Raw genomic sequence first — 23880 nt, forward strand, 5'->3', positions numbered from 1 at the left:
CCAGGGGATCCTCTCAGCCTTTGCAACGGACTGGGGAATCTCCTTTTCCAAGAAGATCTCTCCCTCCTGACTGGAAGGAGACCCCAGCTTCTCCCTCCAGCTTCACTCCATAGCTGCCATGTTCTCCCTTTTTTTAAGGGAAATTCCCTTATGCTGAATAGGCTTCCTCGCGAGAAAAGGGAAAACTTGGCAGCTATGCTTCACTCCCGCCTGAATACTCTCTCCAGACCCTCAACATGGTCTCCCCTTCCAAGCTGTGAGGCTCCTTCCTCTGGATCCATCGATATTCTCCTCACAGAGGATCAGAGCCCCTTCTCCCTCCCTCCAACCTCCTCATCCCCATCTTCTCCCAACCTTCCCTCTCCCCCATCTCAAAATCCAGCCCTTTCTAAAAATCCCCTCAGAAACGGCTCCCTTTATTCTCCCTCCAAAAGTGCTGGCTCCACCCCTCTCTTCTGCGGTAGCCAATCAGAGAGAGGCCCCAGCCCTCTGGTGGAATTGTGAGGCACTGCACCCCGGACTCTGCTCTGGCTTTGCTGTCCATCACAGCAACCAACTGCCCCAGCAGGCCTTGCAATCTCCCCACTGCTTGAGCTCACCCCCCAAAACTGAAATATACTCAGAGTAGAGTATTGATTTCATGCTCTTTATTTCAGCTCATAGTATACAGTGAATCAATTCCCCCACCCCCAAACCTCTGGCTAGATATACATTATTTATACAATGGGTCCTGCGTGATTGGCTGATTCAAGTCCCCGCCCAAGAGGCTGATTGGGCTGCTCCTACAGGCCTTCTGGATCCTACCTGCATATTGTTCCTAGATCCAAGCCCAGTACATAACGCCCCTCCCCTATAAGTTCCAGTTGTGCCCAGGAGGTTTGCATTCATAGTCCTCGATGTACGCTGGCCGCCTACGTAGGCGTTGCTGCCTGGAGTGTTTCTCGGTCAGGAGTTCTGGTTTTGACTCGTGTTCCAGGGCTACTGGATGCGACAGGGCCATTTGGTCTGGTGCAGCCGGCCCGCTCAGTCGCAACTCTGATTCCTGTGGCCACTCGGCTTCGGTGGTTATCTCTGTGCATACTGGTTCTGCTTCCCCTGTACACTCCTCCTGCTCTATGGGCCTCACCACCCAACTGTCCCCTTGGGACCTCTCTGTCTGGCCCTCCTCCTGGAACCATCACTGTAGCACATCGCAGTGGCGGCGTCAGCATGGCCCCCCTCTGTTAGCACTTTGTAATAATAATTTATAATAATAATAATAATAATTTATTATTTATACCCTGCCCATCTGGCTGGGTTTCCCCAGCCACTCTGGGCGGCTTCCAACAGAAAAATAAAACACAATAATCTATTAAACATTAAAAGCCCCCTGAACAGGGCTGCCTTCAGATGTCTTCTAAAAATCTGGTAGTTGTTTTCCTCTTTGACATCTGTTGGGAGGGCGTTCCACAGGGCAAGCGCCACCACCAAGAAGGCCCTCTGCCTAGTTCCCTGCAACTTGGCATCTCGCAACGAGGGAACCGCCAGAAGGCCCTCGGTGCTGGACCTCAGTGTCCGGGCAGAATGATTGAGGCGCTGAAGACGTGGGCTGAACTTGGGTGTACGGAGAGTTCTGACCTGCTCTTCATCCTCATCTCCTATGCCCTCATCCTGAGGACTGTCCCTGGCATGGCCTCTGGTAACCTTGGGCACCAGGTGTCAAAGAAGGCTATTTATGTAGGCCACTACTGCGGCCTGGGGACCCGGGTGGAGCTGTGGGTTAAACCACAGAGCCTAGGGCTTGCCGATCAGAAGGTTGGCGGTTCGAATCCCTGCGATGGGGTGAGCTCCCGTTGCTCAGTCCCTGCTCCTGCCGACTTAGCAGTTCGAAAGCACGTCAAAGTGCAAGTAGATAAATAGGTACGGCTACAGCAGGAAGGTAAACGGTGTTTCCGTGTGCTGCTCTGGTTCGCCAGAGTGGCTTAGTCATGCTGGCCACATGACCAGCTGTCTGAGGACAAACGTCGGCTCTCTCAGCCAGTAAAGCGAGATGAGTGCCGCAACCCCAGAGTCGTTCGCGACTGGATTTAACAGTCAGGGGTCCCTCTACCTTTACCTTTACTGCGGCCTGTGTTATGTTAGCCCCAAAATGGAAAACGAGCAAGGTCCCAACTAAAGAAGAATGGCAACTTAAACTGATGGAATATGTGCAGCTTGCGGATCTAACATACTGTATAGAATAAGAGAACAAGAACAACACCTGTCCCAGAGGACAGGATCACATTTCAAAATGACCTTAACAGATTAGAGAACTCGGCCAAAGCAAACAAGATAAATTTTAACAAGGAGAAATGTAAGGTACTACACTTGGGCAAAAAAAATGAAAAGCACAAATACAGGATGGGTGACACCTGGCTTGAGAGCAGTACATGTGAAAAGGATCTAGGAGTCTTGGTAGACCACAGACTTGACATGAGTCAGCAGTGTGATGCAGCAGCTAAAAAAGCCAATGCAATTCTGGGCTGCATCAATAGGAGTATAGCATCTAGATCAAGGGAAGTAATAGTACCACTGTATTCTGCTCTGGTCAGACCTCACCTGGAGTACTGTGTCCAGTTCTGGGCACCACAGTTCAAGAAGGATACTGACAAGCTGGAACGTGTCCAGAGGAGGGCAACCAAAATGGTCAAAGGCCTGGAAACGATGCCTTATGAGGAACGGCTTAGGGAGCTGGGTATGTTTAGCCTGGAGAAGAGAAGGTTAAGGGGTGATATGATAGCCATGTTCAAATATATGAAATGATGTCATATGGAGGAGGGAGAAAGGTTGTTTTCTGCTGCTCCAGAGAAGCGGACACGGAGCAATGGATTCAAACTTCAAGAAAGAAGATTCCACCTAAACATTAGGAAGAACTTCCTGACAGTAAGAGCTGTTCGGCAGTGGAATTTGCTACCAAGGAGTGTGGTGGAGTCTCCTTCTTTGGAGGTCTTTAAGCAGAGGCTTGACAGCCATCTGTCAGGAATGCTTTGATGGTGTTTCCTGCTTGGCAGGGGGTTGGACTGGATGGCCCTCGTGGTCTCTTCCAACTCTATGATTCTATGATTCTATGATTCTATGAACACATGTTTACAGAAGATTGGAAAATGTTTGTTGAATTTATGGGGGGAATTGGTGTATACTTGAAAACGTTGGCAGCATTAAGATAAATTCAGCAGTGTAAACAACTCTTGAAGGATGTATTAATGGAATATTGAATGGTTTAGTTTATGTAAAATATGCAGGGATTTACAGTATGCAAAATGAACCATGGAAAGAGAAGAAGAGAAGTCACTGACATTTTAAGGTTGTTTAACGAATATTTTAAAATGTAAAATAGAAAACTTAATAAAAATTATACACACAAAAAAGAAAAGCAGCATTTTCCATCCCGATCTCAAGAGTTTTGTTTGGTTGCTCGGCTCTATGGGCACCACAGTTCAAGAAGGATACTGACAAGCTGGAACGTGTCCAGAGGAGGGCAACCAAAATGGTCAAAGGCCTGGAAACGATGCTTTATGAGGAACGGCTTAGGGAGCTGGGTATGTTTAGCCTGGAGAAGAGAAGGTTAAGGGGTGATATGATAGCCATGTTCAAATATATAAAAGGATGTCATATAGAGGAGGGAGAAAGGTTGTTTTCTGCTGCTCCAGAGAAGCGGACACGGAGCATTGGATTCAAACTACAAGATGGCCTTTCAGCTGGATGGCCTCTCAGCCCCCCTGAATATGATGGGGCCAGATGGGTGCCCAAGCCCCCTTGGCTCTGCTTCCATCAAGCACCAAGGTGTGAATGTGGCAGGTGTGGTGTCTGAGTGATGGATTTAGGATTTACCAGCTTGATTTAGGAACTCTGGTAAAATCCTGCTTTGCTGGGAGCTCTGTTTGGCTGGCCAGCTTTGACACAACCAAGACATGTTGGCTGGCATCCGTCTGTCTCAGGAGACAACAGAGGAGTGCACCTTTGGGAGTGAAGTCAAACGGTTGGATGGTGTGCAAAATGAATTTTAAACTCTAGGATGATTGTTCTTTATTATATGTGCACTGCTGTTTTATTATTTATTAAAGTTATAGTCAAGTGACACGTAGCTCACAGCTAAGCCACTCTTAGCGTTTAGCAGCAATTTTCTATTCGTTCATTCATTCATTCACTTCACAAAATTTATACACTGCTTGAATGTAAAAACAAACAAACAAATAAATATCAAAGCGATTTGCAAAGTCAATGAAATTAATTCGTCGGTAAAAACACAACTCTCAAAAACGTTGCAAATATAAAATCAGCAATAAATGAAAAGCAGATGCAAAACAAATATCAGTATTCTTGTATGTATTTATTTAATGTATTTTTAATCTTTGTTGGAAGCTGCCCAGAGTGGCTGCGGAATGTGAGCTGAGAGGGTTAATAGCTCAGCAGTCGTCCTGTATCACGAGGGGCCCTATGACGTGTCATGTAAACAGGAAATAGGAAGTAGTACCTGTTGCTATTGTGTATCTGTAATATATGACATTGTCTGTTTTTGTTCTGTTGTTCGTCGCAGTTTCCAGCCGAGATGGACCTGACTTCTCCTGGCTGGAGTTGCCTTAATAAATCTTCTCTGTTTTAATGAACAAGGGAGTGAAAGTGATTTATTTTCACAGGCATAGAAAGCTGGATAAAAGCTTCCACTGCCACGGACTGCTACGGACTGTTATCTAAACTGGGAAGGAAAATTCCTGGACCGTTTAGAAACGAGGCTTGATATTTGGACGGAAGTGTACTGGGCAAGGAGTTTTTTGCAACGCTTCTACAACACAGCCAAAGTTGTCGTAGGCAGATCTGCTATCCTTCTGTCTCACAAGGCTGTGTTTACTGTTGTTTACCAATTGCATAATTGGACAACATTCTACACGGAAACCCAGCCAGATGGGCGGGGTACAAATAATAAATTATTATTATTATTACTATTATTATTACTACTACCATTCTACATGTCTGGGTAGGCTTGTCTAAACATAACTGTGTTAAAAAGATTGCAATGAAAGTATAGAATATAAAGGATAAGGATAAGGAAGTTGAGGTGTGGTGGGGGAGAGGGTCAAAGGTAGGGGGGTGGGAAAGCACAGGGGGGTGGGAAAGGTACTGTCACAGTGGCCTGAGTGGACTACTTCAGAGTAACGACGCTACGCAGCTCTGCATTTTATTCTTTTATTGGTGCTGCGTATTTACAGTGCTGAAGTCATTGCTATTTACACGGAGTGATGTGGTCAGTCGGTATCAGAACCTCCAAGTGACTTTTGGCGCGTCTTTCCCCAGCACAAAAGTCTTGGAAGCCCCATCCTATTTCCCCTCCTCTTCCGGCGTAATTCTGGAGTTGGGGGGATGGGTCTCCCCCCCTTACTTCCCCCTTCCTGTCCCACCTGGGACCCTGGCTCCGCTACCTTGCCTGAGCCTCGGACCCGACTTCCTGCTTCCCCACTGGAATCGGAGCTCCCTCTGCTTTCCCCTGTGGTCGGTGATGGGCTTGAACTCAGGAGGGGAGGGACTTCGCGATATCCCCTGTCCCTCACATCCACCCCCCTCCCAAGCTCCCCTTCTCCCCTCCCCAGGTCCCCCCCAGGTGTCGGTGACGACTGGAAGCCCAAGAACTCAGTGCTTTCCGAGCCCGTTGGTGTGAACACCTCCGCCCAGTCCTGCGAGGCTCCCCCTTCCGCCTGGGAGGGCTGGAATCCCAAAAATTCCGTGGCGTCCGAGCTGGTGGGGGTAAAAATGTGCTGCCAATCTGCTTCTGCCTCTGACTGTGTGGATCTCGGTGACACCCATATCTCGTCTCCCGATTCCTCAAACTCCGCTTCCCAGCGCCATGGTGAGCTGCTCTCCCGTGCCTCCTCCTCCTCCCCCTCCCTTTCCATGTGCCAGGGCTTGGGTCTGTGGGGAAAGAGGGCGTGAAATTCTTCCACCAAGAATTCCTCCTGTATCTGAGTGGCTGGGACCCATTCATTCTGTGACGGTGGAGCATCCTCCCATGCCATGAGGTACTCCAGGCCCCCCACCCCTCTCCGTGAATCAAGGATGGCCGTGGCCTCATTGAGTTGCTCCCTGCCTCCCCTCTCCCCCCCTCCCTCGGGGGTTTGTTCGCTGTCTCGGAGCCTGCTGCTTTCCCTGTACGGCGACAGCAGCGATCTATGAAACACTGGATGCACCCTCATATCCTCTGGCAGTGCCAGCCTGTATGCCACCGGGTTGACCTGTTGCGTGACCGTGAAGGGGCCCAGCCGTCTGGGTGCCAGCTTTTTGCACCTCCCTCTGGTGGGAAGGCCCTCCGAGGACAACCAAACCTTGTCTCCCACCCTGATGACCTCCCCTTGTCGCCTGTGGCGATCCGCCCCCTTTTTGTACGCTTCCTTGGCCCTCTCCAAGTGTTCTCTGAGCTGCTGGTGCACCGTCTCCAGTTCCTCTGCCCAATCCTCAGCCTGTGGGCCCTCCTCCTCCTCCTCCCCCTCCCTCTCTGGGAAAGATCTGAGGTCGCGCCCGTAATTGGCCTTAAAGGGCGACACCCCTGTGGAGACGTGCACTGCATTGTTGTAGGCAAATTCTGCCAGTGGCAGGCGATCCACCCAGTCCGTTTGCCGCTGGCTGACGTAGCATCTCAGGTACTGCTGCAGAATGGCGTTGACCCTCTCCGCCTGTCCATTGGTCTGCGGGTGTCTAGCCGTCGACAAGCTGACCTCCACCTGCAGGAGGTTCATGAGCCGCCGCCAGAACCTGGAAACAAATTGGCGGCCACGATCCGAAATAACCCTTAAAGGCAATCCATGCAGTCTGAATACGTGATCAACAAACAGTTTGGCTGTCTCTTCTGCAGAGACCGCCCTGGCACACGGTATAAAGTGGCACATTTTGGACATGAGGTCCACCACCACCAACACTGCGGTCTTGCCCCTGGAAGAAGGCAGATCTGTGATGAAGTCCATGGACACCACTTCCCACGGCCTGTGTGGTGTGGCTAAGGGCTCCAGCAATCCTGCTGGCGCTGCTCTGACCACCTTTGCCCGCTGGCAGGTGTCACAGCCCCGTACATAGTCTCGAACATCTTCCCTCACCCCTGGCCACCAGAAGTGTCTCATGACTAGGTGAGCGGTTTTGTCCCTTCCAAAATGACCCGCCGTTGGGTTGTCGTGCATCTGCTTGAGGACCGTACGTCTAAGCTGGGTGGTGGGCAGGTACAGTGCACCCTTGTAGAAAAGCAGCCCCCTGCGTTCTGCAAAGTCCTTTGCCTGCTCCCTCCCCCCTCTCAGTTCTCTGAAGATGCGGTTGGCAAATTCATCCGCTGCCGTCAGTGCTGTGAGTTCTGCCTCGCTCACCACTGCTGCTCCGCAGGACCATGCTGACGGGGGGAAAATGTGCCTCGGTGCTGGTGGCGCCTCCTCCTCCATGTACTCTGGCTTGCGGGAGAGGGCATCCGCCCTGACATTCTGCTCCACCGGGATGTAGTGTATGGAGAAGTTGAAGTTCGAGAAGAACTCTGCCCACCGTATCTGCCGCTGGTTGAGCACCCTGGCCGTTCTCCAGAACTCCAGGTTCTTGTGGTCTGTGCACACCTGGATGGGGTGCTTGGCGCCCACCAGGAAGTGTCTCCAATGCTTGAACGCCGCGTGGATCGCAAGAAGTTCTTTGTCAAACACCGTGTAGTTGCGCTCGGGCTGTGTCAACTTCCTGGAGAAGAAGGCACAGGGTCTCCACTCTCTGTTGGCGTCCAGTTGCAACAAAATGGCGCCCACAGCTTTATCAGAAGCATCTGTCTCAATGCGTAGGGGCGCGTCCTGGACCACGTGGAACAGGTTCTGGTCCGAGGCGAACACCCTCTTGAGGCTTTCGAACGCTGCTTGCGCCTCTGGTGTCCACCTGAACTTCTGCTTGCCTCTCAGGCAGTCAGTGATGGGAGCCGTAACGCGAGAGAAGTTCTTGATGAACTTCCTGTAGAAGTTGGCGAAGCCTAGTAGGCGTTGGGCATCCTTGCGCGTCCTGGGGCTGTGCCAGTCCAGGATGGCCTGCACCTTGTCCTTGTCCATCGCCAGCCCCTTGTCTGACAGCTTGTAGCCCAGGAAGTCCACCTCCTTGGTGTGAAACTTGCACTTCTCCAGCTTCACATACAGGTGGTTCTCCTTCAGGCGCTGCAACACCTCCCTGACATCCTTCACATGCTGCACTGGGTCATTGGAATAGATAAGGATGTCATCTAGGAAGACCAAGCAGTTCTTGAAGAGTAGGGACCCCAGGACGTGGTGCATGAAGGCCTGGAAGCATGCTGAGCCCCCTTGCAACCCGAAGGGCATCACCAGATATTCAAAAGAGCCCAGAGGCGTGAACATCGTGGTTTTCCATTCATCGCCTTCCCGGATCCTGATCAAGTTGTACGCCCCCCTCAGGTCGAGCTTGGTGAAGATCTTGCCCCTGCGTGCTGCTGTCAGCAGATCATCCACTCTGGGCATAGGGAAAGCCACCGGTTCCGTCATGCTGTTCAGCCGTCTGAAATCCACCACCAGGCGGCGCTGTTGTGTGTCTTTCTTGTCCACCCAGAAGACCGGGCTGCCCCCTGCTGCCTTGCTTTCTCTGATGAACCCCCGCTTGAGGTTCTTGTCGATGAAAGCGCGCAGATCCTCCAGTTCCTGGTCTGACATGGCGTACAGCTTGGCTGGGGGTATAGTTGCCCCGGGCACCAGGTTGATTTGGCAGTCAAAAGGCCTGTGTGGGGGTAGGTGGTCGGACTCCGCTTCGCTGAAGACCTCCTGCAGGTCCCAGTACGGCTTGGGTATCGCCTCACCCCCTTTGACGTGCATGGTGGCCACCGTGGCTATCGGAGGCCCCTCCCCTGGTTGGTGCTGCATGCAATGTTCCAGACAAAAGTCCGATCCAAACGTGATGCATCTCTGGTGCCAACTGATGGAGGGGTCGTGGCGCGCCAGCCAGCTCATGCCCAAGACGATGGGGGGGTCTGAGATGGTGGTGACGTTGAATGCCAGTGTCTCTGAGTGCCTTCCCACCGTCATTCTCATGGGGGGGGTTTGATGAGTGATGGCCCCTCCCAGCAGCTCTCTGCCGTCAATGGTTGCCACGTGCAGAGGAAAATCCAGCTGCAGAAGCTGGATCTGGTGCTGTTCTGCAAAGTTTCTCGAGAAGAAGTTCGCTGACGCCCCACTGTCAATTAGGGCAAGTACCGTCAGGGGATAGCCATTTGGGAGCGTGAGCGTCACTTCTAGAACCACTCCTGCTCTGGGAGGGGTGGGCTGGCTCTGCTCCTCTCTGTGCGGGTGGGCGGGCTGGGGCTGTTGTCTGCTGACTGTGCCTGGCTGCTGCCCCTTGTCTCCTGCAGCCAGGCTTTCCCGTTTCCCTGCTGTGGTGCTGCGTCAGTGGGGGAGGGCACCACCGTTCCCGCCTTTCCTTGCCACTTCCTGCGATGTGGGCAGTCTCTGACGAGATGCTGGGGGGAGTTGCAGAGAAAGCAATTCCCGCCCTTTCCCTCCTTGCGTCTTGGCGCCGCTGGGGTTTGAAAAGCCCCCGCGCGCGCGCTATCAATCTGCATGGGTTCCTGGTCCTGGCTGGCCCCAGGCGTGGCTTGCCAGGGTTGTTGGGGGGGTGGCTTTTCCTGCGACCGTGGGAACCAAGCCCTCTTTGCGCGCGTTGCTTGCTTGTCGCTCCACCGGGATTCCTGTCTCACCCCCACTGCCAGAGCCGCTTTGCTCAGCTGATCCATAGTACTGGGCTTTGGACCTCTCGAGAGCTCATCTTTCACCTCCTCGTGCAAACCCAAGTAGAACGCCGCTTGCATAGGAGGCGACTCTAGTTGCCACCCCAGTCTGTGCACCAGCATGGTGAATTTCGCCCAATATGCGCGAACTGTCATATTTCCTTGGCGTAAATTATGAAGTTCCTCCTTGGTCTGGTCCATATGACTATCGGAGGAATACATCGTTTTCAAACCTTCTAGAAATTGTTTGACATTCTTCATGCAAGGATTCTTGGTTGCTATTAACGGTCTTAGCCACTCCCTGGCTGCCCCGGTAAGGTGCTCCACAATAAACGCTACCCTGTGCTCATCATCAGGGAACTCATTATGGTGCAGCTCAAGAGCATACACGATTTCAGTCTCAAAGCCATGATATTCCCTCGGGTCTCCATTGAACTTGCTTACTAGGGTCCCGGCTCTCCTTCCTGGCAGCACTTGGATTGGGGGGGTCCCTCCCGCCTTGGCTTTCTCTGCATCCAGCTTGCTTTGGAGGTCTACCGCCACCGCCCTTAATTGCTGCTCCCTTTCCTGCAGCGCTCTCACCTGTTCCGCAAGTTGTACCCGGTCGTCCTGCACCTTCTTGGTCTCTTCTTTAGCTGCCTGTAATTCCCCCTGAGCCTGCAGCGTCAGCTGCTGCAGTTCTTCCTGGGCTTGCTCCGCGATCTGCCGCCATCTCTCCGCCTCCGACACGCTCATCCCGGCAACTCCAAAGTAGCCCCAAAAATGACTTGGAGGTTGCTGTCACAGTGGCCTGAGTGGACTACTTCAGAGTAACGACGCTACGCAGCTCTGCATTTTATTCTTTTATTGGTGCTGCGTATTTACAGTGCTGAAGTCATTGCTATTTACACGGAGTGATGTGGTCAGTCGGTATCAGAACCTCCAAGTGACTTTTGGCGCGTCTTTCCCCAGCACAAAAGTCTTGGAAGCCCCATCCTCTTTCCCCTCCTCTTCCGGCGTAATTCTGGAGTTGGGGGGATGGGTCTCCCCCCCTTACTTCCCCCTTCCTGTCCCACCTGGGACCCTGGCTCCGCTACCTTGCCTGAGCCTCGGACCCGACTTCCTGCTTCCCCACTGGAATCGGAGCTCCCTCTGCTTTCCCCTGTGGTCGGTGATGGGCTTGAACTCAGGAGGGGAGGGACTTCGCGATATCCCCTGTCCCTCACAGGTACCAAATTTATGTTAACAGAAATTTCTTGTTCTTGAGTTGGGGGACGGGTTGTATGTTTTATGAAAACTAATAAATTTAATATTTACCTAAAAATAATAATAATGGAAAATAAAAAAATAATAAATATAAATGTAAGCAACAGCAATGACAGGCACACGGTCTGTTTGTGAATAGTGCGATTTATTCCAAATAGAAAACAAAGGCAAGCAACCACAAGAAAGACTGCAGCTTCATGCTCAAGGTCACTAGTTAATCAGATTATGACTCATCTAGCTCTCTAGCGTGATTTCGTCTCCTTTTAACCCTATGCTCGAACAACGCCCTCTGCCTCTCTCTCTGTAATTGCCATTTCCTCTTATCCTGTAACCCTCCCCTCCTGCGTTCCTGTAACCTTAAAGACCTAGGAACAGACTCGGACAAACTCTCTTCTGAGGTTTGATGTATTTCTGCCATCTGCTCACCCCTCTCAGCCAGTTCCTCAAAACAAGCCTCCCTTCCAGTTCCGCGCTATCAGCCAAGTCCGACAGCTGAGCCTCATCACTTATTGGCTCTAACCTAACAATAAATGTGCTTAGCAGGTGCCAAAAAAGTACAGGGAAAGCACCTGCTTGCCTGATGTCAAGAGGCAGGGAGTTCCGAAGTTCAGACGCTGCCACACTAAATGACTGAGTTCTTACAAATGAGGAACAGCTTTCATGTAGCAGTTGACTGGGTACAGAGATGGTAAGGCAAACTGGTCTCCCCTCCATAGAATTGTAGAGTTGGAGGGGTACCCGGGGTCATCTAGCCCAACCCCCTGCAATGCAGGAATCAAAACCTTGAACTTGGCCTGGCAGCAAATTGGCAGCCATTGCGGATTCCAGAGCAAAGGTGTTATAGGCCGACAAGGCCTCACTGTGGCCAGCATTCATGTTGCAGCATTCTGCCCCAATGTCTCCAGTTATGTTGCGTGTTGTGTATTGAGTCAAAGGATTTTATATCTGTATTATTATTGTCTGTATTTGCATTAGGATAAAGTAACTGCCTTTTGGTTCCAGAGGGTACAGCTACTATTGGTTCATTTAAGCTGCTGTATTTGGATCCTCTGTCTTATTGGTTCCCTCCAAAAGGCAGCACTGTGATTGCCTGATATTGTTCCCTCCAAAATGTATCCCTTCCTAGCCAGTCCCCTGTCCCTATAAATGTAGCCTTCCTGCCCTCACAGTCAGTCTTGTTCACTTTAATAAAGAGCTGTTACTAGAGAACTGTCTCCAGCATGTTTTGTCAAGAGAGCTGAAATCACAAACCCCACGTCACAACAACTGGCGACGAAGGTGGGATCCGGAATGCTGAGGAGCGGTTAAACACAACCCTGCCTCAGAGTCCGGATTGCAGCTGAGAACAAGACTCACTGGCCAGCTGAGAAGACGACCCTGCCCGCTAGGACAATGGAGAGTCCAAGGGTATTGGAGCCCTTCCAGCCATCAGAGCCCCACACCTGGGAAGACTACGTCGAACGCTTCGAGTTCTTTGCAGTGGCTCAAGGGATCACCGATGCCAGCAAAAGAAGGGCCACATTCCTGAGCTACTGTGGGCCCGAGACCTTCAAGCTGGCCAAGGCATTACTTGCTCCAGCGAAGCTGAGTGAGACATCTCTCCAAGATATTCTTGCCTGCCTAACAAGCCACTTGGCGCCTACTGAGACCAAGATGGCCCGGCGGATGGAGTTCCATAAGAGGCAGCAGCATGCTGGGGAGTCTGTATCCGCATTTCTGGCTGAACTCCGGAAGCTCGCTCAGCACTGCGGCTTCCAAAATCTGGAAGAGACTCTCCTGGATCGGTTTATTGGTGGTCTGAGCAGCAAGAAAGCCAGAAGACGCATCGTGGCTAAAGAAGAGGTTACCCTTGCTTCAGCCTTGAAGGAGGCCACCGCCACGGAGAATTATGAAAGAGAGGAGCTTGATGCCAGTCGCAAGGCCACTAAGCCACAGATAGAAGTTGCGCATGCCATGGACGAGCTAGAGGCTACTCCGAGCCAGAGCCCAGTCCGTGGGGTTGAGTTGGTGCGTCAGGCCTGCACAGTGCACAAAGATCGCCGAGGCAGTTGCCCAGGTTGTGGCGGAAACCATGAGCGGAAGAGTTGTCGTTTCAGGGATGCTATGTGCCGGACGTGCGGAAAGACGGGTCACATCGCCAGGGTCTGTAGATCAGCGGCGTCGGGAGCGACAGGAGCACCTAGACTGGAGCATCGCAGACCGCCCACAGCACCTTGTTTTCTAAAGGACTGCCACTACGTAACGGAGATCAACGGGAGGGCCGTGCAGTTTCCAGCGCAAGGCAAGGCACACGTCAAGGTGAAGATTGAGGGTCAGCAGTGCGACATGGAGGTGGACTCCGGATCTGCATTCACCATTGTGTCGGACCAGACTGCGAAGACATTCTTCCCCAGGGGTAAGTTGCCCCCTCTGGAGCCCTTCCCGGCAACCTTGCAGTCGTACTCAGCAGGCCGCATCCATGTTATGGGAATGTGTGCCGTGAGAGTACAGTTCCGGGACAAACAGGCTGTACTCAAACTGGTGATTGCGAAGGGCAGTCGCCCCAGTCTCCTGGGCACTGACTGGTTCCCCGCCCTGGGACTGAGTATCTCAGGGCTTAATTCAATCCAAACCTGCCCTGAGATGAGCGAGGCATTATGCAAGGAATTTGCTGGTCTCTTTAATGGAAAACTGGGTTGTTATAAAGGGCCCCCAGTTGACTTTGAGTTGGACCCCGGGGTGGCCCCAATCAGACTCAAACCAAGGCGAGTGCCATTTGCACTGCAACCCAAGATCGAGGCAGAGCTGGATAAATTGGTCAAGCAGGGAGTTCTCTCACCCGTGGACTCTGCTAAGTGGGAGACTCCAATCGTCACGCCCCTTAAAGCAAATGGGGAAGTCAGGATATGTGCAGATTACAAATGTACTATCAATAAGGCACTCAGGGGAAACTCATACCCCATTCCAGTCGTATCACATCTGTTGGCTAAACTGGCTGGGGGCAAGGTGTTCGCCAAAATTGACCTGGCACAAGCTTACCAACAGCTGCCAGTAACCCCACAATCAGCGGAAGCACAGACTATTGTCACACATAAAGGGGCGTTCAGAGTTAACAGATTACAGTTCGGAGTTTGTGTGGCCCCAGGGATTTTTCAAGGGCTCATGGAACGCCTGTTAAGGGGTCTGCCGGGGGTCTTGCCATTTTTTGATGACGTTTTGATTGCTGGAAAAGACCCACAGGAACTGGTTGCGCGTGTCCGTGCAGTGTTGCTCAAGTTCAAGGAGGTGGGGTTGCAACTGAAAAAAGAAAAATGCAGTTTTGGGGTGCCAACTGTGGATTTCTTGGGGTTTAAAATTGATGCATCAGGCATCCACCCCACAGATGCTAAGATTAAGGCCATCATCGAGGCACCACGGCCACAGAACAAGACGGAGTTGCAGTCATTCCTGGGACTTATTAACTTTTATCATTCATTCTTACCCCAGAAAGCTTCGGTAGCTGAACCATTACATAGACTTTTGCAGAAAAAGACTGTGTGGCGATGGGGGCGGGAGCAGCAGAAGGCTTTTGACTCCTTGCGAGAAATGCTGAGTAGCAGGAGCGTCCTTGCTCATTATGATGAGTCGAAGCCGCTGGTCCTGGCATGTGATGCCTCTCAATACGGCCTGGGGGCTGTGCTGAGTCATAGGGAACCGGATGGGTCGGAAAAGCCCATCTCTTTCTATTCCCGTACGTTGTCACCCACGGAGCGCAACTATGCTCAAATTGATAAAGAGGCACTAGCAATTGTGTCAGGAATCAAAAAGTTCTATGATTATTTGTACGGTCGCCATTTCTCCATTGAAACGGACCACAAACCACTGTTAGGGTTGTTCAACCCAAACAAACAAACGCCACAAATTCTCTCCCCCAGAATGTTGCGTTGGTCAATATTCCTGAATGGGTTCCAGTACACCTTGACCCATGTGCCGGGGAAACAGTTGTGCCACGCTGATGCGCTGAGTCGATTGCCCCTTCCTGGCGGGAGCAATGAGGATCCTGCTCCGGCGGAGCACATTATGATGCTAGAAACACTTCCGGGGGCTCCTGTAACAGCTACTGATATAGCTGAGAAAACGAGGAAAGATGCTGTTCTCTCCCGTGTGCTCACTTGGGTGGGGAGGGGGTGGCCAGGTGGTCCGCATGAAGAAAAATTCAGGCCTTATGCGACAAGGCAGCACGAATTGTCCATGCATAAGGGTTGTCTCCTATGGGGAGATAGGGTGATCATCCCAGCACCACTGAGAAACAGGGTTCTTGAGACGCTTCACATGGGACACCCAGGAATGGTCAGGATGAAGTCGCTAGCCCGATGTTATGTGTGGTGGCCTGGAATGGACCAGAACATAGAACAATGGGTACGAACATGCAAGGCATGCCAAGAGGTGCGGCCAGAAGTGGCCAGAGCACCAGTCCACTGGTGGGAGCAGTCCAGGACTCCCTGGAGCCGGCTGCACATAGATTTTGCTGGGCCATTCCAAGGGAAGGTCTTTTTGGTTATCGTTGATGCATATTCCAAATGGTTAGAAGTGGCGATGGTCCCTAGCATGGCATCAGCTGCCGTAATCAAGGTGTTGAGGCAGCTGTTTGCAACCCACGGGTTACCTGAGACCATTATATCAGATAATGGGGCAGCTTTTGTATCCCAAGAATTCAGGGCATTCTTGGCTGATAACTTCATAAGAGGGGTCACATCCGCGCCCTTTCACCCATCCTCCAATGGGCAGGCTGAGCGCATGGTACGAACAGCCAAAGAATCCATTGCGCGCTTAATGGAGGGTAACTGGTCGGCTCGCATTGCACGAATGTTATTTTTGCAGCATGCGACGCCGTGTACTGCAACGGGCAAGTCGCCAGCCGAGCTGCTCTTAGGTAGAAGACTGGTAACGGTGCTGGATTATGTCCACCCAGATAAAATGCCAAACCGTAATTCAAGAGCAACCCCCCAGGATGAGACTGACACAACAAGGTATCTCGCCCCTGAAGATCTGGTCTGGGTGAGGAACTATTCACGAGGTCCGCGGTGGGTGGCCGGTGTGATCACCCGGGCTAGTGGACCTGTGTCCTATTATGTGACCTTGGAAAATGGGCAAGTTTGGAAGAGACATATAGATCAGCTGAGGCGCCGGGCGCTCAGCAGGGAGGAGTCAGATAATTCATCCCTGGCTAATGACGCACAGCTGCAAGACCAGAGTGAAGATGGCCCAGAGGTGCAGTCACCAGGGGCTTCAGCAAATGAACCAGGGTCTGCTAGTTCTCAGGATGACGAGGTACAGGTAGGGGACCCTGAGATGTCTGGGACTCCATCTGTTCCTGACGAAACCCCTATAGCAGCCCCTCCACCACAGGTAACACCCAATCCAGAACCTGCAACACCTGTTGTCAGGAGATCAGGTAGAAGTTGTAGGACCCCACAGTACCTGAGGGATTACGTCTGCTGTGCTCACTAGGGGGGGAGGGGTGTTGTGTATTGAGTCAAAGGATTTTATATCTGTATTATTATTGTCTGTATTTGCATTAGGATAAAGTAACTGCCTTTTGGTTCCAGAGGGTACAGCTACTATTGGTTCATTTAAGCTGCTGTATTTGGATCCTCTGTCTTATTGGTTCCCTCCAAAAGGCAGCACTGTGATTGCCTGATATTGTTCCCTCCAAAATGTATCCCTTCCTAGCCAGTCCCCTGTCCCTATAAATGTAGCCTTCCTGCCCTCACAGTCAGTCTTGTTCACTTTAATAAAGAGCTGTTACTAGAGAACTGTCTCCAGCATGTTTTGTCAAGAGAGCTGAAATCACAAACCCCACGTCACAACATTGCGTTCATGGGGTTCCCTGATTTCTCCAATGTCTTTTTGCTCCCCACGTGGGCAAGGACGCCCCTCCGATGCCTGCAGTGCCTTCAGTACAAGCCTTTCCTCTTCCAAAACTTGCCGAACACTCTGTTGCGGATCTCCTTGGTCTTGACCCCGTAGATGATGGGGTTGAGGGTAGCCGGCAGCAGCAGGTAGAGGTTAGCCAGGAGGACGCGGGCATGTGGAGCCACCTTGTGGCCAAAGCGGTGCGTCAGGATGGAGAAGAGTCCTGGGACGAAGGCAATCAATATGACGCAGATGTGGGAGCCGCAGGTGTTGAAGGCCTTGAGGCGAGCCTCCTTGGAGGGCAGGCGGAGGACGGCACGGAGAATCATGCCATAAGAGAGGCCGATGAGCAGGACGTCGGTTATGCCCACGTGGAGGGCCACGCTCAGCCCGTACAGGCTGTTGACCGTGACGTCAGTGCAGGCCAGCTTCACTACAGCCATGTGCTGGCAATAGGTATGGGGCACCAGGTGGCTTCTGCAGAAAGGCAGCCGCCTTGCAAGGACCGGGAACGGGGTGATGAGAACAACTGCTCGGGCCACCACCACCACCCCAATCTTGAGGAGGACAGGCTTGGTCAAAATGGCCTCATAGCGCAGCGGGGAGCATATGGCCACGTAGCGGTCAAAGGCCATGGCCACCAGGACGGTGGCCTCCATCACGGAGAAAGAGTGGGTGAAGAACATCTGAGCCAGACACCCACCAAAGCTGATCTCGCCGGCATTGAACAGGAAGGTCCAGAGCATCTTGGGCAGGGTTGCGGTCGAGACAGCCAGGTCGAGGGCAGCCAGCATGGAGAGGAAGATGTACATGGGCTTGTGGAGGCTGGGCTCCATCTTGATGACCACTAAGATCGTGCTGTTGCCCAAGATGGTGATGAGGTACATGGAAGAGAGCGGGATGGAGAGCCAGTGTTGAACACTTTCCAGCCCTGGGATTCCCAGCAGGATGAACGAGGAGGGGTTGGCCTGGGAACTGCAGTTGCAAGCGCACATGATGCTCTTGTTGGAGAGATCAGGTCATCATCACTGAGCATGCTTCCTGGAGGAGAAGGAAGGAGAGAGAACTTCTGTGAGGAACATTGTAGGAGCAGTGAAACTGCCTCCCACCAAGTCAAAGGATCCCAAGAGGAGCCTGCTGGATCAGAACAATGACCCATCTAGTCCAGCACCATCTTCTCACAGCGGACAGCCAGATGGTGAACTTGTCTAATCCTCATTTAAAGCCATCCAAGTTGGGGGCCGCTACTGGCTTTTGCAGGCATGAGCTCCATCGTTTAACTCTGCTATGTGTGGAGAAGGACTTTCTCTTATCCGTCTGGACTTTCCCAGTACAGTGGTACCTCGGTTTATGAACACAATTGGTTCCGGAAGTCTGTTCATAAACTGAAGCGTTCATAAACTGAAGCGAACTTTCCCATTGAAAGTAATGGAAAGTGAATTAATCCGTTCCAGATGGGTCTACGGCGTTCGTAAACCAAAAATTCATAAACCGAGGGGTTCGTAAACCGAGGTTCCACTGTATTCTGCATCATTGGATGTTCACGAATTCTAGGGTGAGACCCTTTATTTCTCTAGGTCAGGATTATCTACCACACTGACCTGCCTTTGGCTCTCCAGGGCTTCAGAGATGGGTCTTTTCGTGGAGATGATGCCAGAGATTGAACCCAGGACCTTTTGCAGCCACTGAGCTGTGACACCGGCCATCAGAACTTGCATGGGGAAACAGAACTGTGGAACTCAAAGCAACAATTTGAGCCTTAAAAGCTACACCAGCTTTTGTGCAGGAGGGAACAAAACTGCTTGGGGGGGGGAAGGGCCTTAAGTTATAGAATTATAGAATTGTAGAGCTGTCTAAAATGAGCAGAAGAATCAGAAATCAGAAAGACCAACATTTTAATAAGGAATGGGGGAAATTCATAACTTATCTTAAAAACCATTGTAAACAGTTAAAATCATTAGTAGGGTTGGAATATCACTTGTAGTTTAATGGTGAACTTTGGAGACAGTGGAGAGGTAAAAGATTTGGATTTTTGTAAAAGATGCAGGAGGAAATAAGATTAACAATAGGACAAACCAAGGGGAGGAGGGGAGTCCAGGAGATTCTCTGGAATCTTTTTTCTATGTTGTATGTTGTATATGTGACTGTAAAATTTTAATCTGAAAAACCAAATAAATAAATTTATATATAAGAAAGAAAAGCAGATGGGTGAGGAAGACAAGCGGGGTCCAGTGTCTGAGCACCCCAACAGACTAAAGGAACAGCAAAGGTGCTTGGCAGTGGAACACAGTCCCTTGGAAGGGGGTGGACTCTCCTTCCTTGGAGGTTTGTAAGCAGAGGTTGGGTGGGCATCTGCCATGGATGCTTTAGCTGGGATCCTTGCATTGCAGGGGGCAGGACTAGATGACCCTCGGGGTCCCTTCCAACCCTACAGTTCTGTGATTCATCCACCAAGGGTGCTGATTTTGCTGCAGGACATGCAACCATAAAACAGGAGCTTTATTTCTCCAGTTTTGAAAGGGTGAGTGCCAATGTTAGCTTCCCATCATACTCAAATTTAAATCAGTGTTGTTTCTAGGCTGCCACTAGCTCTTTTGCAAAGGGATCTCAGCAGAGAGCAGAAAGGCAAATCTGCACAATTAAAGTGGCTCAAAGCTCTTAGTTGCCTTAGTACAACAAATCCTTCATCTTTTAATGGCTTTTTATAAGGAAAGTGGCCAGGAAATGCCCTTAGAATGAATGAATGATTAACAGGAAGGCCCCGCAGGCTAATCAGGATGAATGTTCAGCAAACCAGCAGAGCAGGAGGAACGTTCAACAACCAGGTTGTCTGGAGGAGACCTGGGAGTCAGCAAAGGCCATTTTGCTTGCATATTGCCTGGTTTTGCTAAGCAGAGAGTATGGGCCGAGAACCTAAGAAGATCTTGCCAGGTCAGGCCTGTGGGGGGCCAATCTTGTCCAGGATCCTGCTCTCACATTGGCCAACCAGATGCTGAGTATGGGAAACCTGCAAGCAGGATTCGAACACAAGAGCTCTCCCCCCTCCTGTGGTTTCCAGCATCTGGGCTCCAGAATCCAACTGTGGAAGCAGAGCAGAGCCATCCTGTCTAGTATCCATGGATAGCCCTCTCCTCCTCCACGGACCTGTCTAATCCTCTTTTAAAGCCATCCAAATTACCCCTGTTTCTCCGAAAATAAGCCGTAGCCATAAAATAAGCCGTAGCAGGATTTTTAAGCGTTCAAGGAATATAACCCATACCCCGAAAATAAGACATAGTGATAGGTGCAGCAGCAATGCCGGCCGTGGCAGGAGGAGGAGGGGGAAAAATAAGACATCCCCTGAAAATAAGCCATAGCGTGCTTTTTTGAGGAAAAATAAATATAAGACGGTGTCTTTTCGGAGAAACATGGTAGAGGCCATCATTGCCTCTTGTGGAAGGGTGTTCCATAGTTTAAGTACGTACTGCAGGAAGAAGGGCTTTCTATTATCTGGGGTTGTTTTTGTTTGTTTGTTTGAAATCTGCTCTGTCTTTTTAATATGCAGCCAGAATTGGTTTCTCCAAGACAAACACCCAGATAGGCTCTTGCTGTTAGGACTGGGGCCACTGGTTGCTAATCCTGACCTCCACCCCCCTCTGGTTCCTTACCGCAGTTTCTGGCCGGATGTTCTGGACTCCACCTTCAGCCAAAGCCCCGCTCAGACAAGCCCTTGGCACCCCAATGTCACAACTGTAGCAAACCTGAATTTGCCAGAACCTGAAGGAAAGCCGGGAGATATTTATGGGCTGCAGTGTGATCTTCAGGGATCATTAATTGGTTGGGAGCTTTCTGACCCCTCCATGGTGCCTCTCCAAGGGGAATGGATGGACTTGGAGAAGAAAGAGAAGTCTCTTCTGCCACTCATGGCAATGGGTGTAGCCAGGATTTATGTTGGGGGGGGGGGCAGGACACCCACCTGTCCCCATCCTCTATCAGGTTCTTTCTTGCTTTCCTTTGACCCAATATTCTCAGAAAAACCTGTCAACATCTTTCTACAATTTCTACCTTTAGTTAAGTGTTTTTATTTACTTACTTGATTGGGGATGGGAGCAGCTGCTGCCCCTTGGCTATGCCCAAGGCCATGCTTGTGGCTCTATTAAGAAAGTGCTCCAACCCCACAGAGGCTTCAACCTTGAGACCAAATTCCCTCTGCTCAAACTTCCCACACTTGCAGCGAGAGAGCTAAAAATTACTCTAAAGCCTTTCCTTTTAAGAGCTTTTCTCTCCCCCGCCCCTTACACCCTCAGCATGTAGAAGGACTCCAAGATGGAGCAGCTTTGCCCCCTGCTGTTTTCCTTGAAAAATAGGTGCTGGTACTCACTGTGAAGTTGCTACAGTAAGTGCCACACTTTTTGACAACCAGAAAAAGAGGTACCGATACTGTGTGTCCTTGAATACCATTGAGTACCCCCTGGGAAAACATGCACCAGCTTTGCCTGATTCACTGTGTAGGTAAGGTAAAGTAAAGGTAAAGGTAAAGGGACCCCTGACCATTAGGTCCAGTCGTGACCAACTCTGGGGTTGTGGCACTCATCTCACATTATTGGCCGAAGGAGCCGGCGTACAGCTTCCAGGTCATGTGGCCAGCATGACAAAGCCGCTTCTGGTCAACCAGAGCATCACACGAATATGGCATTTACCTTCCCGCTGGAGCGGTACCTATTATCTACTTCCACTTTGAGGTGCTTTCAAACTGCTAGGTTGGCCACTTCCGGTCTACCGCGCTGGAGTGAGGTCGCAAAAGCCTCGAGTTCCGAGGCTTCTGGCATTCGCGGAGGGGGGGGAATACCGCGGGGGCACGCGGTTCCCCATAGAACCCCGGGTTGAGCTTCCCGGGGGCAAAATTTGCCCGGCAGAGCTCCAGACGTGACTCCTCCGCTGCCCGGGAGCTCGGCAGAGCCCCCGAGAGTCAGCAGAGTCAGCAGAGTCGCAGTCGCGGGAGCCATTTTGGGCACCAGCTTTACCTCCAGAAGCGACGTCCCGAGCCTTCACTCAGAGAGCGGTGGATTCCTTCCGCAAAAAAGCAACGATCAGAAAAACAACAACAACAACTCAACGTGAGTAAAAAAGTTTGATTGGCAATATCCCTTTAAAATTTGGACACGGTGGGTGACTACAAAAACGGAAGTCGGTCTCCCACTTTGATTGTTTTGTGAAGCAGTAATTTGATCCCCAGCAGGGGAAGAGAGAGGAAGTAACCAATTTACCAAGAATCAGACTTTCAAAACCCTCCAGGAGACTGGAACTAGGTCCCTGGAGAGATCAGTGAATGGATTGATATTTTGCTGTTATTAAGAAAAAGACTTGACAATTGATACTTGGATTTATGGATTAGCCGGGACTGGACTTAAAATGGACTCCATCTGGGAATTTGACACCTGTCACATCCGGTTTTATTATCTGCTGCTTTCCCACGGGATTTGAGAGCAAGGACGATGGCAGTCTCAACATCAGTACAGGACTTACAGTACCAAAAGATTTATTTGGAACTTTTACACATCAAGGGACAGCTGGTCAAGAACAATGAAAAAGTGCGACAAATCAACAATAGACTTGAGGATACGAAGGGAGATATGGACAAGGACTGTGGAAGAGAAATGACCTGCACAGACGATACGGAGGAAGAAAAAAAAACGATAGACATTAATGATAATTTAGAAGAACTTCAAAATTGCAAAGAAGAGAGGGAAGAAGATTGTCAAAATGCCCCACAAGTGGGAGATGTGGGACAAGTTTTGGACTTAAAAAAAGAACTCTCCAACGGAGAACCAGGGGGGGTCTCTGCACACCCAGTGAGAGAGGGTGTGCAGGGAAGGCTCTGGGTTGAGGGGAAGGAAGAAGGGGGGTGTTGGGAAACAGCAAGGAAAGTGTGGAAACAGCAGAGTGGTTTTAAAAAATATTGCTGGAAGTTCTTGGAAAGGGTGGGAGTGGGATAAAAGGCTTTAATCATGTGGTTTTAGGCTGGCTTGATTGGAAAAGTCCGACACTGGTACAAAATTTGGAATTTGCTGAGGTATCTAGGGAATCTGGGTCCAGGGGAAGGGGGGGGAACGAAGTACTAAAATATAGTTTCATTGTTGGTAAAAAAAGTTAAGTTGGGGAGATATATTAGAATATAAGTATTTAAAAATTGAGTGTATAGAGATAATTAAATGGTGATAATTAATGAGGAAAGGTTAAGTAATTAAAATTATTTGGAATATAGGTGAAAACTGCTTGATGAGGAAATAAATTGGGAAATCAACGAGGGGGGAACTGGGGAAGTCTCATTGTTATGGAAATGATATAAGATGATTAGATCTATTTTTCCCCCTTTTTTATATTTTTCCTTCTTTTTTTTTTCCTTCTTTTTTTGGGGGGGTAGGGGGGTTCTTTTTTTCTTTTTGTTTTTTGTGTGCTCCTTTTTGAATTTGTATTTTGTGTTATTTTTTTCTTATGTGCAAAATGAATAAAGATTATTAAAAAACAACAACAAACTGCTAGGTTGGCAGGAGCTGGGACTGAGCAACGGGAGCTCACCCCGTCACGGGGATTCGAACCGCCGACTTTCTGATCGGCAAGCCCTAGGCTCTGTGGTTTAACCCACAGCACTACCCATGTAAAGTAAGGTAAAAGGTATAGGACCCCTGGACGGTTAAGTCCAGTCAAAAGTGACTATGGTGCTCGTCTCCGCTTTCAGGCCGAGGGAGAGGGTGTTTGTTCACAGGTGGCTTTCAGGGTCATGTGGCCAGAATGACTAAACCGCTTCTGGTGTAACAGGACACCATGACAGAAACCAGAACGCATGGAAATGCCATTTACCTTCCCACCACAGTGGTACCTATTTGTCTACTCGTGCTTGTGTGGTTCTGAACTGCTAGGTTGACAGGAGCTGGGACTGGGCAACGGGAGCTCAACCCATTGTGTGGACTAGAACTGTTGACCTTATGATTTGCAAGCCGAAGAGGGGACAGTTTCCTACACCTGCTGAAGCTTGGAAA

The 23880-nt window shown here is 50.6% G+C and overlaps 3 protein-coding genes across 3 annotated transcripts in view; 1 reads left to right on the top strand and 2 right to left on the bottom strand.

Annotated features, from left to right (window-relative positions):
* The window catches only part of LOC132592062 (uncharacterized), a 295543-nt gene that overhangs the window by 228765 nt on the left and 42898 nt on the right, over nucleotides 1-23880 (bottom strand).
* LOC148686099 (uncharacterized) overlaps nucleotides 1-23880 on the top strand; it is a 580325-nt gene that overhangs the window by 69949 nt on the left and 486496 nt on the right. The gene's annotated exons all lie outside the window — the stretch shown is intronic.
* LOC118085034 (olfactory receptor 52P1-like) lies at nucleotides 16824-17887 on the bottom strand. Its single transcript, XM_035115291.3, has one exon. It carries the CDS (start codon nucleotides 17854-17856, stop codon nucleotides 16903-16905), a length of 954 nt encoding a protein of 317 aa, XP_034971182.3. The 5' UTR covers nucleotides 17857-17887; the 3' UTR covers nucleotides 16824-16902.

This window comes from Zootoca vivipara, chromosome 4 (genome assembly GCF_965207765.1).
Source record: "Zootoca vivipara chromosome 4, rZooViv2.hap1.1, whole genome shotgun sequence".
NCBI classification, from domain to species: domain Eukaryota; kingdom Metazoa; phylum Chordata; class Lepidosauria; order Squamata; family Lacertidae; genus Zootoca; species Zootoca vivipara.

Coding starts and splice junctions, on each gene's coding strand:
- LOC118085034 (XM_035115291.3), bottom strand. CDS start 17,856: ATGTGCGCTTGCAACTGCAGTTCCCAGGCCAACCCCTCCTCGTTCATC.